At 41.5% G+C, this 13,721-nt stretch overlaps 1 protein-coding gene across 1 annotated transcript in view; it reads right to left on the bottom strand.

Moving 5' to 3' along the window:
• The window catches only part of UNC5D (unc-5 netrin receptor D), a 637,872-nt gene that overhangs the window by 99,134 nt on the left and 525,017 nt on the right, over positions 1-13,721 (bottom strand). The window contains exon 8 of the mRNA NM_001192518.3: positions 1,568-1,600. Coding sequence (NP_001179447.1) covers positions 1,568-1,600 — 33 coding nt within the window. The remainder of the gene's footprint in view (positions 1-1,567; positions 1,601-13,721) is intronic.

The raw sequence follows: 13,721 nt of genomic DNA, 5'->3' as shown, positions 1-13,721 counted from the left end.
ATTCATAGACCTGCTCCTTCTCCCTCTCTCCACATGTGCGCACGCACGCACACACACACACAACACACAACCAGGGTTCCACATCGTCTGTCTTCCTATGGAGTTCCAAATCCACCATGCATGACTTAAAAGCCGCTGCCCATGGGCAGCAGATGCTAGGGAAAACAAATTAAGAAAGCTTGTTTCTGTTGTTTGGCGGAGTTCTCCGACTCTGGAAGTCATGGCACCCTTCTATCTCAAGCCTGCCTGGAGCAACATCTGAAATAGGAACGTCACAGCTTTAGTGTATCTTTTTCTCTGATGCCTCCTGACCCTTGTTCCCTGGATACCAATTTCTGTCTATCTTCAGGGGTCTTAATTCTTTCAAAGAAGGTGGCTAATAAAAGCTGTTAAGTCTCCCAAGCTATTTGAATTTTAATACCCTAGGATTTAAAAGATCAAAAGCTGTTCGGTTTAGACTAAAATGGGAGATACTAGTCAAGAACATCTTTCACAAGCTTTACAAACCAAACTCTCCCAGTGCTAAGAGCTATACTGCTGATGCCCTTCCAGGTGGACTTTGACATCTATATGACACCCTGATATACTTTACATATTTCTGAGAGTCACTGGGGGAACATATTAAAATGTAGATTCTCAAGAGCTCTCCCTGACCCTGTACCAGGGATTCAGATTAATTTGTTCTATTTTTTTGAGGGTCATATTTAACCAGCTTCCACCATATCCCAAGATTCTGATGCATGTGGTTGCTTATCTAAGTTTTGAGAATATTTTTTTAAGACACTGGTTCTCAATCTGAGCTTCACATTGAAATCCCCTAGGGAGCTTTTAAAACTGAGGATTCTTGGGTTCTAAATCTCTTCTCATGTGATTTCCCTGGGGTGACAACCCAGGAACTGGGATTTATAAAAGGCTTCCAGGTGGCCCCCAAGTTCAGCCAGGTCTGAGCACCATGAGGCTGAAGGTGGAGCTGCCAATCATTCCAGCTGTGCTCCTTCCCCAAATCTGGTAGATGCCCAAGATGGAGGGAAGGCAGAGTCTTCGCCAGGAAGCAAGCCAGTAGACAGAGAGCTCCAGCCAGCATCTACCCCTCCCCCCCCATTAGGTTCAATTCCTGGCTATTTCACTGTGGCTCTTAATCTAATCAGTTGCCATGGATTTCAGGGTTGATCTCTCAGGCGCCCCCTTCCACTCCTAGATGGAAAGTTCTGTAATCAGGCTACTGTTCAAGGTTGCTCTTGTGAAAGCCTGTACTGACAAATATTTATAAATTTTAATGAGATAAATCTCAGAAATAAGAGTCCTAGATGACATCTGTAGAGAAATGGACTGCTACCAGTGGACAGAATCAAAGCAGAGATTTAATCTGAAGGAGGGGAGGGGTGTGCATATTTCTTTTCCATTTTAACCTCTGATACGTGACTCCAAACCCAACAAGAAGAAACCTCCCCCCAAGAGCCCTGGATCTTTCGTAGGAACTGCAATTCTGTTTGGCTTTTAAACAAATATAACAGTAAAGCAGCAAATATGAGAACAAATGATATCCGCAAGAGGAAAAATAACTTACTTTGGGGTTTTATTTCATGAAGAGGTTTTTTATCTAAAAGAAAGAGAAAAAAAAAAGAAAGTTGCATTTAATAAATTCACATGGAGCAGATATATATTCTATATCCCTTCACGTCTACCTCTATAAAGGAAACACTTTCTTTCTGCAGACACTATGGATTATGTTGTTCCTATTTTTCCTTTTCATTCTAATTTAAAAAAATTTTTTCTCTTTGGCAGTATTTTTTCTAGGATGATTGCTTCATTCTTTTAAAATAAAATTCCCTCAGGCTTACTAGAGTTTCTCTCTGTTGCATTTGCCAGATTCTTATCAGCATGATGAGAGCAGTGAGCTTGCAGCCTGCCCTGTTTTATATCCAGCCAGAAGTCTGCTCAGGTAAGGAATGCATTTCACTACATATGATGGTAGAAAAATGAATCATGAATAAATATTTAAAGGGATCCCGCATTGGTTTGCAGTTACCATGGCCTAGGTAAATAGTTCCAAACTCTGCTGGTTTTTTTTTTTTTCCTGTTCTTGTTGGGTATAGATGTGGTATAGTGAGTGTGTTGAAGGTTTGTTTTTAAGAAATTATGTTTTGTTTCAGATCTCAATTATCTGTTAAAATGCGGATGATCTTAATGGAAAGGTGTTCTTCTGATCCTGGTATTGAGCAGGGCAGTGGTCAGCTGAGATGGATACAGAGAAGAGACACTCAATCTTTTCTAAAGTGAGCTAGACATATTTATCCTTATATTTATCCATATATTCTTTTCACGTCTCTTCATCCACCATCTTCCTGCCATCTTCCATCACTGAATAATTCGCAGTCATCTTGCAAATCACTTGGAGACACGGTGCCTGGGACTCTGTCTGCCTTACACCACAGTCCCTCCACTGACCACTACCCTGCCCTTGGTCCCATCCCAGGCCAACACGACTCTACCACCAGGCAGAAACCCAGGAAGACTACACTTCAGACTGTATGTTAAATTCCAGAGGATCTGCAGGGTGCGTCACCTTTCTCATTGGTGGCTTCTTAGGGTGTCGATGGAACCCCATCAGATGGCAAGCACAGGAACTGTTGCTAACATTCAGAGAGTGCCATCAAGTAGGGGACCTTGAAAGGTCACCCTGGGTTCTCTCCTTCCCCTGTTAGCCTGAAGGCAAGCCAAGCAGGGTGAGACACTGTCATTCTGGATTATGTTTTGAACGGAATCAAATCTCACACATTACATATCTGAGAACTTTGTAAATATTATCTGGCTGACTGCATCTTAACCCCTCCCAGGCAGACAGTCATAGCTAGGCTCCAAATCCTTCACGGAATATCTCTTACCCTAGCCCACTCCTGCCCTAAAGACTGATTTTGACAGAAAACCCTTGCCATGTGTTTCAGATACAACTCTTGTGTATTTTGCCATCTGTTTTGTGATGGAGGTAGCTTTTAAAAGTTGTGTGTAAATCCTACTTCTGCAAATGGACCACCATTGTTTTGTTTTGTTTTGTTTGTTTTACAGTAAGGGGACAGTTCACTGACTAAGGGTGATTTCTGGCCAATCTTTTTTAAAAAGGAAATCCTGGATCTTCTCTGGTGGTCCAGTGATTGGGACTTCATCTCCAAGGGCAGGGCATGTGGGTTTGATTCCTGGTTAGAGAGCTAAGATCCCACATGCCTCACGGCCAAAAAAACCCCAAAACATATAACAGAAACTATTATTGTCACAAATTCAATAAAGACTTTAAAAAATGGCCCATTCAAAAAAATCTTGAAAAAAAAATCCTCACAAAAGATAATTTGTTTAAATTGATATGATCAGATTCTTACAGTCAGGTTTCTTTAAGCCCAAAGCTTGCATTTCCCTGACTGCACAGATTCAATGCCATATTAGTTTTCCTGAGAGCAGGTGGAAACTCCCAAGGTCCAGATGCTAATGCACTCAAGAATCAGAATAAAACGACTTTGGTGGTTTTAACCTGACTTCAGTTTTTGCTTATTGCACGCTATCGGAAAGCATTTGGCATGGGCACAGCCCTGCTGGCAGGCCAAGGCTGAGACATCTGAAAGTGAGGCATTGCTAGGGCCACTCAAAGAGACATGCAGAACAGCTGTTCGGAGCTCTGGCTGCGCTTAACAGTATTTTCTTCCCACTAAACCACAGAAATGAAGATTATGCCGGGTAGCAAAATGAAAATCGATTAAAAACAGGTGAGATATATAACTACTTTTAGGAAAAATACATTGAATATAGCTGTAAAAACAAAAACAAAAACGGGGTGGTTCTACCTGGTACAGTTCTGAAAAATGAGAAGTGTGGTTGGGGATGAAAATTCCAAGGCTAAGGACCCCGGACAGAGGACCACACTGTTCTCTGACCTCGCGACCTCCAGCTCTGGGGTCGTCATCATTGGCAGTGGGATTTGCGCAGACTCTCGGGATCAGAAGTCTCAGGTTGTCTTCATCTATCTCTGTGACCTCAGTGTTCCCCACAGTAAAGTGGGAGAAATAAGGTTCTTAAAGGTTGGATCCGGGGATTGAACAGAACCCGGAAGCCATGAAGCAGAGGGCTAGCACACGTTTAGCATTGATAAATAGTAGTTTATAAGTAATACTATAACTTTAACTTTATAAATATGATCATCATACTTGTTCAGAGGACACAAGTGACCCACGTGCTGCTGCATGGGAACCAGGCACAGCTCCAAGTCAGAAACTCTAGTGAATTTCAGGGGTAGTTGAACACATAAAGAAACATGTGCCTAACGACTTCCCTGGTGGTCCTATGGTTAAGACTCTGCGCTCTCAATGCAGGGATCCCAGCTTCAGTCCCCAGTCAGGGAACTCAGATCCAACATGCCCCAGTTAAACATTCCACATGCTGCAACGAAGACCTACATGCCAAAACTAAGACCCGGCGCAGCCAAAAAACCCAAAACCCCCAAACACAAAAGGAATGTGTGCTGACTCCTGGCCTCTGCTTGCTGGCACCAAGGGCAAGTTGCAACTTTACTCTGATATATAAAAAGGACAGGGACAAGAAGACCTCCATGTGCCCTAGCTTCCACCCCTATAAATCTTTAGAATAACTACCAAAGACATTCCATACAAATCCACATAAAATGAATTTCAGAAACAGAGTGAAGTGTTCAAATGGCTGCTTCTCTATCATTGGTGACAATGCTAAGATCTGGCACATGTGTTCGCCTGCATCTTCTCATGGGAAAGGTTGGAAGTCACTGGTGCCCACGAGGGCTTTAGTCCCCTGGCATCAGCATCAACACTGGGTTCTGCTGTACTTTGTGAAATGCCAGTATCTCATCAGCAAGCTGCTCTCAGAGACCGTTTTCCTAGCTTGAAATGTCTGATTAGAGATTGTTCTACCGTGAACTCCAGAGAGGGCTCCTCACTATCCGCTCCCAGACCTCATGGTGTTATGCAAGAACAGCTCACCTCACGGGTCATGTCCTTTCATTCTCTTTGCATAATCATTTTCTCACAAGGCTCAGGGCCACGCAGCTACTGGCCTTGGTCAACCAAATCGTGTTTTAATTTCACCTCTCTCCAAGGCCATGGTTCAAATGACCCCTTTAGTAAATTAATCTATGAAAGCCGTGGTTCTTCACATGGGCTGCACATTACAATTATCTGGGAGGTTTTTGTTTTTGTTTTTTAATACCCATGCCTGGGCCATCCTCCAAGAACTTCTAATTAACTGGGATTTGTGTATTTGTGATTACTGAGGGCACCCCCACTTCCTAATAAAATCCAAGGCTCTGTGTACTCTACTCTGGTTCCTCTCTGCCTCTTTAAGAGGCTCTGGGGCAGCTGGAGTGTACAGATGGGTCCAGAAGGATCTTAGAGGCAGAGAAATGTAATTCTGAGCCAGTGGCAGCTGATCTGTGGTTTGGGGAAATCCTACCAGTTTTCACAGGGTCTAACATATACACCAAGAATATCTACTGGGTAAATGGAAATTGATAATAAGGAATTATAACTCAGTCTTCTAATGATTTTGCTAAAGATGTAAAAGCTAAAGATGCAAAAAAGTGTTTCTTAATAGCATTTTAAATTGTTATGCTTTCTTCAAAACTTTTTTATTTATAGTTACTGCAGTTATTATATCAAAAAAAATAGATAAGTGCAAGAAAACCCTGCCTAATTCCACCATCAAGAGATAACCACCATTATGCTAAATGATATATACAAGTCTAAGCTCTTTTTTCCCTTGTGATTTTATATGTGTAAAATGATATGCAAACATAGATGCTTCTACATATATTAGCAGAAAACCACATGAAATTGATCGACAGTAATTGATCATTTTTACCCTCAAAGACATGGAACTGTCTTTTATATATTGTTCTGCAGCCTGCTTTTGTCTCAGTGATGTATTGCAAATATTGCTTTGTGTCTCACTATGTGTGTGGTGAGAGTATGTGTGTAGAGGTGTATATGCATATTTATACATAAGAGAAAGGAAGGGAAGGGGAGAAAGAGACGCAGAGGCAGAGAGAGGGAGAGAGAACAATCTACCTCTTTATTTTTGGTGGTGATTCATTTCTTTCCCACCTTTCTTTAATTTTTGGCTCCCTTTGTTATACAGGATGCTCCCAAAGCATTTCCATGGTATCCATTGTTCTTACAAGCTATTTATGGTTGCATTCCTACCTTCCCACCTACCTATCCACCCACATCCAGTCTTATCCTTTCTCTGCCAGGGAACAAACATGGCCAGCTACGTGCAGCCCACATCCTCCAGATCAGAGCAAGCAAGACCGAGGAGAGATGCCATGTGTGTAGAGTGGGTTTTTGGACCATTACGCTGCGGAGATGTCACAAGATGACAGATGCGGATGGAGTGTTCAGTCTCCAACCACAGACTGGGCAAGGGGCTGCCCTCAAAACCTGTGTCTTGCGATTATTTGAAATTGGCTCCTATGGGTTTTGTACACCATACACATTTCTTGAGATTCAGCCATCAAAGCCACTCTGTGTGGACCAAATACCCACCAGGAGAGACCCTGGCATAGCTCTCTCCTCAGGGCAACAGTTGACACATGTCATTAGAGCTCATGATCACCATTCTTTTCACTAAACCAGACATGCCCCCTGTTTTCATCTTCAAAGACCACTTTTATTATTTCCTTCTTCATTGACCATGTGGATTGATGAAGGCTTTGGAGCCTTTTTCACCACCCCACTCCCCAAAATATGTCTTGAATTCAATTTTATTTTAATTGACCCTCCAATCTTTGTAATCACAAATTATTTAGCACCAATTCTAAAGTCTGTGGAAGAGTCAGTCTTCTTTGCCCATTCTCTCTGGCTAGTTCATTTGCTGGAATAGTTTTCTAGCATCATTAAGCAAGAATCTACCATGAATCTACATTGCCTCTGAATTGTGGCCAATTTATCTGCCTACCTTTATGGTTTTCTATTAACTGGTCCCACCCCACCAAATATGACTCAGTTACCACTGCACCTCAAGAAAAGTCCATGTTCTCGTCTGATCAATCCATGAACTCTCAGTGCTTCTATCCAAGCTGTTGCCTCTGGATGCCCTCCTCCCTCCAAACCTCCTACGTAAACATGTCCTGTCTCCAATGCATAGATCAGTTCCTGCTTCCTTCATGAAATCTTTGGTGATTACTACTCTGTTCAAAGGCATCTCTCCCTTCTCTGGACAGTTTATCTTACCTAACGTCACTAATATACCAAGCATAGGTTTGTCAAAATATAGTACTTCATAAGTGTTCATTTGATTTTATACTTCTGTCATCACCATTAGTTATGGGTTCTGAAGAGGAAAATCATATTTAAAAGAATGAAATAATGCCATTTGCAGCAACATGGATGGGGCTAGAGATGATCATACTAAGTGAAGTAAGTCAGAGAAAGACAAATATCATGTGATAGTGCTTCTATGCAGAATCTACAAAAAAATGATACAAATGAACTTATTTACCAAACAGAAACAGACTCACAGACTTAGAGAACAAACTTCTGGTTTCCAGGGGGGATGGGTGGAGGGGAGGGATAGTTAGGGGTGGCCATGTATACACTGCTATGTTTAAAACGGATAACCAACAAGATCCTACTGTATAGCACAGGAACTCTGCTCGATGTTTTGTGGCAGTCTGGTTGGGAAAATAGTTTGTGAGAGAATGAACACAAGTATATATATGGCTGAGTTCCTTTGCTGTCCACCCGAAACTATCACAGCATTGTTAATCAGCTATACTCCAGTGTGAAATAAAAAGTTAAACAAAAAGACTATGAAACAAATATTGAACTCTAATCAATTGTATGCTTGCAGAAGTGTTTAAGAGTGAAATGTACCTATGTCTACAATCTATTTTGAAATGTATCAAAAATAAGATGGGTTGGTAGAGGAACAGGTTTATGATAAAGCAATATGCATGTGTGCATGCTAAGTCACTTTAATCGTATTCGACTCTTTGTCACCCCATGGACTGTAGCCCACCAGGCTCCTCTGTCCATGGGATTCTCTAGGCAAGAATACTGGAGTGGGTTGCCATGCCCTCCTCTAGGGGATCTTCCCGACCCAGGGTCTGAACCCAAGTCTCTTGCATTTCCTGCATTGTTAAGCAGGTTCTTTAACATTTGTGCCATCTGGGAAGCCCAAAGCAATACAGCAGATGCTAATTGTAGAATCTAGGTGATACAGACTTTTATGTGTTTGAATATATTCATATTAGAATGCTGGAAAATTTTTTAACATGCTATTTGCTTGATTACTGATTGAAGGAAAAGAAGTTATTGATTATCACTGTGCTTCATTTCCACATGCTTTCTGTCTTCCTCAAAGACATTAATTAAGAAGCAGTGTTATGCTCTCTGAAGTTGCAGGAAATCCCAGGATCTGGTGGACCTGCTTTGTTATTACTGGCAGATAATTGGATAAACACGAGGTCTGCTCTGCATTGGCAATATCGCCACGATTGAGTGTGTCAGGCAGACCCTGAAGATGACAAGCAGAGATTCTATTTTATTCTCCTGTGGACGCTGGAAGTTCACTAAGGCTCTAGGACACGTAGGAACACATCACAAGTTCTTGTAAACATCCTGAAACTCTTCAACTCTTCCAGTGATGGGAAACACAGCAAAATTACAAGACTGTACAGCACAGCACGTCTCTCTTTTTGCTCTTTTCACTTCTTAATTTCCACTTCGTGTTTTTCTCTTTTTTTAAGGTCCTGCTCAGAACGAACTCTTTGGTGACTGTATTTACCCCATGTGTTACTTCAGTTAGTTCAATTCTTGCTTCTTCTCCCCACTCTCCAGCCTGTACAGACCATCATAAGATCTGCTGCCCCTTTTAAAATGAACTCTTGAGCAGAGGTCCCTGTGCTATACAGTAGGTCTTTTTGGTTATCTATCTTACAAATAGCAGTGTCTATATGTCAATCCCAACCTCTCAATTTATCCCTCCCTATGGGAAAAGAATCTGGAAAAGAAAAGATACATGGATATATACAACCAGATCACTTTGCTGTGACCTGAAACTGATACGACATTGTTAACCAAATCTACTCCAATATAAAATGAAAATTTAAAAAGTGCATTCTGAGCACATCCAGCCAGGTAGGACAAGTATAGACAATAAGAGGTTTTGAGAGAGTCCTCACAGGCTGTCCCAGGTGGTTATGTCTTGTTAGAGGAATTGCTGGCTTCCTCAGAGATAGCTGGGTAATTAGAGAAAAGTCCAGGACTGGAATGGCAAAAACCCTCACCTGAATAAAAACCTGTAAGATTTGAGATGTACATGAATGAATGAACATCAGTTCTATTGATATTTTCCACCAAAGAACTGTTCAAGATCTCATCATATTAATTTGGGGAAGTCAGCTGAGTACTCTAAGAAACAGTTCATGGATGTGACTTCTGATGACAAAGACCTTCCAGAATCACACCCCAGCTGAAGCACAAGATTCATATGCCATGAGTGACTGTTTTCCTCCCTCTTTCTTTTTTCAAATTTGACATCTCTTTAAGAAATATCTTTTGTATTTCCTAAACTCAGACAAATAAGTATCCATAATGACCATACTTCCAGGGAGCATTTGCATATTTCATTTTTGAACTAAATCATTTCAGTTTCCAAATTTCCTACCACCTCTGTTATAAAGTCCTATCCATTCCCACTGATTCTGTGTGAGTTAGTGTGTTTTCTTGCTGGATATACAGAGTACCACATGCTTTGGGGTCACTGCAAAGACGTTTAAGCACGTGTCTACACTTTCTTATCAGCAGTTGGCCTCAAAGTGATAAAGGGCGATGTTTTGAACTCTGCTCCAAGGGAAGCTGCATATTAAAATCCTTTTTTCATCCTATAAATTTTGCTTTGATTCCCTTGCTCCCATCCACAACAGAAAAATATGCATGTGTATACACACACGTGCGCATTCACTGAAAACTAAACAAAAATGTTCAGAGTATGTAACTGAAGCTTAAGGGGATAAATTATTGATTAATTTCATGGTGACCATTTTCTGTCAGGCAATAGTATTATTCAAATTATTTAAAAAATCATTTGAAAGCATCCTATCAGAATAAGCACCAGCCCTGACATAGCGTCATGGTGTGTCTGGGTTGGTCCCTTTAGTTGCTGGGTCACAGGGAGGTCAGTGTAGGCAATGGATTAGGGGTGGTGGTAAGATTTGGGAGGGTGTTTATTATGATGGCTATTCACTAATTGCTAAAGAAATACTTAGCAACTGATATACATAGGCCATCAGTCATCTCTTAGGAAAAAAAAAAAGTTGGAAAAGAAATTGTGAATTGAGAATCTTTGACTAGTAGATTTATTCTAAGCTCCCTCAGGGCTTTCCTTGTGGCTCAGCTGGTAAAGAATCCGCCTGCAATTCGGGAGACCTGGGTTGGATCGCTGGGTTGGGAAGATCCCCTGGAGAAGGGAAAGGCTACCCACTCCAGTATTCTGGCCTGGAGAATCCCATGGACTGTACAGTCCATGGGTCCCAAAGAGTCGGACATGACTGAGCGCCTGTCACTTTCGCTTTCAAGCTTCCTCATCCTTCCGCCAGCCATACATGTACCTGCCACGGCACTCTAAGTTGTGTGTGTGCTCAGCTGTGTCTGACTCTTTGCAACCCTATGGACTCCCCCAAGGGATCCTCCCAACCCTGGGACTGAACCCATATCCTGTGTCTCCTGCGTTGATAGGTGGAATCTCTACCACTGAGTCCCGTGGGAAGCCCACACTCTAAGTTACTTGCACCTAGAGTCTGTATTTTCCATCATTTCCATCCCAGTGCCTGGACCAGTAAAGGGAATATGGTGAAAGTGTTATTTGCTCAGTTGTGTCTGACCCCTTGTGACCCCATGGACTGTAGCCCACCAGGCTCCTCTGTCCATGGGATTCTCCAGGCAAAAATACTGGAGTGGGTTGCCATTCCCTTCTCCCGAGGATCTTCCTCACACAGGGATTGAACCCAGGTCTCATGCATTACAGGCAGATTCTTTACCATCTGAGCCACCAGCGAATATGGTAGGTATTCAATAAATATTTATTGAATGGATAAGTGCTACTCAGCCTTTTATGGACTTTCAATTACAAGCATTACAAAGTCAGGGTCTCCAAATTTCCTAATTTATGCAGGATTTCCTAAGACATTGTAGCTTCTCACCAAAGAGAATGGAGTAGATGCTAGAGACCTGCTTTGATGACTCAGTTCCTAGAAGAGGCTGTCAGTTTGGCTATCCACTTTGCTGTGGATAGGAGAGGGGTTACCTTGATTTCAGATCTAAAAGATGTCCCCTCATCAGCCTGCATGGTCATCATCCAAATGGCTAATCTTAGGTGTGATTGAACTAGACTGTCTCCTCAAAACTGGTAAAAAGCAAATATCTGACAGCACTGACCTGCAGTGGTATTTATTATCTTATACATATAGATGTATAAAACACATACACATGTATACAAGATGAAATTCATTTGCATATACATACACACATGTATAGGAAAGCTACATTTAAGATGGAAAATTAGAATCAAGTTTTCATATTGAAATCAATCTTAGAGATCACCTAGCTCAAAATCCACCCCCACGCCCCGCCCCACATCTGTCTGATAGTTATGGACACAAGTCAAGGGATGGAGAGAGATCTGTCAAAGCCACAAGCTACTTAACAAAACAAGTAAGACCTAGGACTCTTGACTCCCAGTTCAGAGCCCTTTTCGCTACCCCATGATCATTTGACCCTTTATAAATGATCATGGTAATTTTCTATTCCATTGCATGCTAACCCTGCACGCTAGGGTTAGGGATAGGGGTTAGGGGGTAGGCCCCGGGCTCTTCTTAGGATGATATAATTCTCCAGAGAAAGGGAAAGGCCAGGGTTAATGATAAAGCATCTTGGTGATGTTCATGCCACTGTCATTTTCTTGATCACACGTCTCAGTGCTCTTGAAGACACACATGGATTTAATTTGTCACTTTAAGGAGGAAACTTAGGATCAAAACAAAGACGTTTCCTCTGTCTATATTAATTCACTTTGCTCAGCACACCCCAGAGGGCACTGAATTCTCTACAAGAGTAGATTACTCTGTTTTAAATCACTTCCCTGATTGGGTTCTTGCCATTTCTTTTATGGTTGGTCCACTCTATGATCTCAGACATTAAATCTTTCTCTAGTCCAGACTAATATTTCTTACCTAGGATTTTGTTGAGCCCTGATTAAATAAATATACTGCAGAGAGAGGTAGGGTCTGGAATACACAGAACTAATGAAGTGGAGAGAGTTTGTTTGATAGGACAGAAGCCTACATTTTGGAAACTTCCTGACCATAAGGGACTCTGGATAGCATTAGTTATTGAAAAATATGATCTATATATTTTAAATGAACTTTTTAAAAGTTTTTTTTTTGATCTTGACCATTGTTAAAGTCTTTATTGAATTTGCTACAATATTGCAAATCTGTTTTATGTTTTTTGTTTTTTTTTTTGACCACGAGGCCTGTGGGATCTTACCTCCCCGACAGAGATGGAACCCCTGGTACCCCCTGCACTGGAAGGCGAATTCTTAGCCACTGGACTGCCAGCAAAGTCCCTCTACTTCATATTAAAAACAAAACAAAAAAACAGGGCAAAACTGCTAATTTGGGGATGGGGGGATAAGGAGCAAGGGGAATGCTGACTGGTAACAAGTATCACTGATCCAGAATGACTGGACCAGGAGGATAACCCTGGAATCCGTAGATTGCTGTAAAGTCCAGTAGTGTGTGTGGTGGATTTATTTTCCCCCAGTGAGGAAGGAATTTTAAGTGTGTGTTGGCAACTTAGAATCTGCTTTATAAAAATTTATTTTCTAACACAGTTGTTAGGACACATCTATTTCATAACACGAGAGAAACTGTCAGTATAATGTGGAATGATTTTCTCACTTGGGGATCATCGAGACCTTTCTCCTGGGCATTCACCTTGAGTTATTTTTAACTAGAATCACAGAATTTAGGACTTAGGACCTCAGAGATCACCTGGTCTGTCTCCTCCTTAGAACTAAACCCCATCTGCAAAGGAAGACTGGAAAATCAAGAGCTGTTCATTCAGTTATTGGGTTGGCCAAAAGGTTCCACCAATCTTTTGGCCAACCCAATGCTCATGAGATGTTTCTTGGAAAGGATGCTGACCCTTTGGTTTGACCATGTTGTTAGGGTTCTTGTAAGCTGTTTCCTTACAGCACGTCTCAAATTACCACTCAGAACTAGTTGCTACAAAGAAATATTAGTCAGATGTATTAGGAAAGGTTTTAACAAAATATCTACAGTGTCATTTGTCAATACTTCTGGAGAAAATGGAAAACCTACTTTTTCTGCAACAGGAAGAATCCCATTGCTAGAGTAATAATGTGAACACACACACACATTATTATTTACACAAATGGAGCACTTACGTAGATATCCAATACTTTGCATGGATTAAGTCATTTCCTCCTCAAAGGAACTCTTTGTAATAAGCACTAATACTTTTTATTTTTAACGGAAGGTTTTATTATTTATTTATTGGCTGAACCATGGGGCATGTGGGATCCTAGTTCTCTCACCAAGGGTCAAACCTGTGCCCCCTGCATTGGAAACTCAGAGTCCCAACCAATGGACTGCCAGGGAAGTCCCAATAGGCATTATTATAACT

This window comes from Bos taurus, chromosome 27, assembly GCF_002263795.3.
Source record: "Bos taurus isolate L1 Dominette 01449 registration number 42190680 breed Hereford chromosome 27, ARS-UCD2.0, whole genome shotgun sequence".
Taxonomy (NCBI): Eukaryota; Metazoa; Chordata; class Mammalia; order Artiodactyla; family Bovidae; genus Bos; species Bos taurus.
The sequence above is the reverse complement of the archived record's forward strand: the minus strand, read 5'-3'. Positions and strand labels throughout refer to the sequence as shown.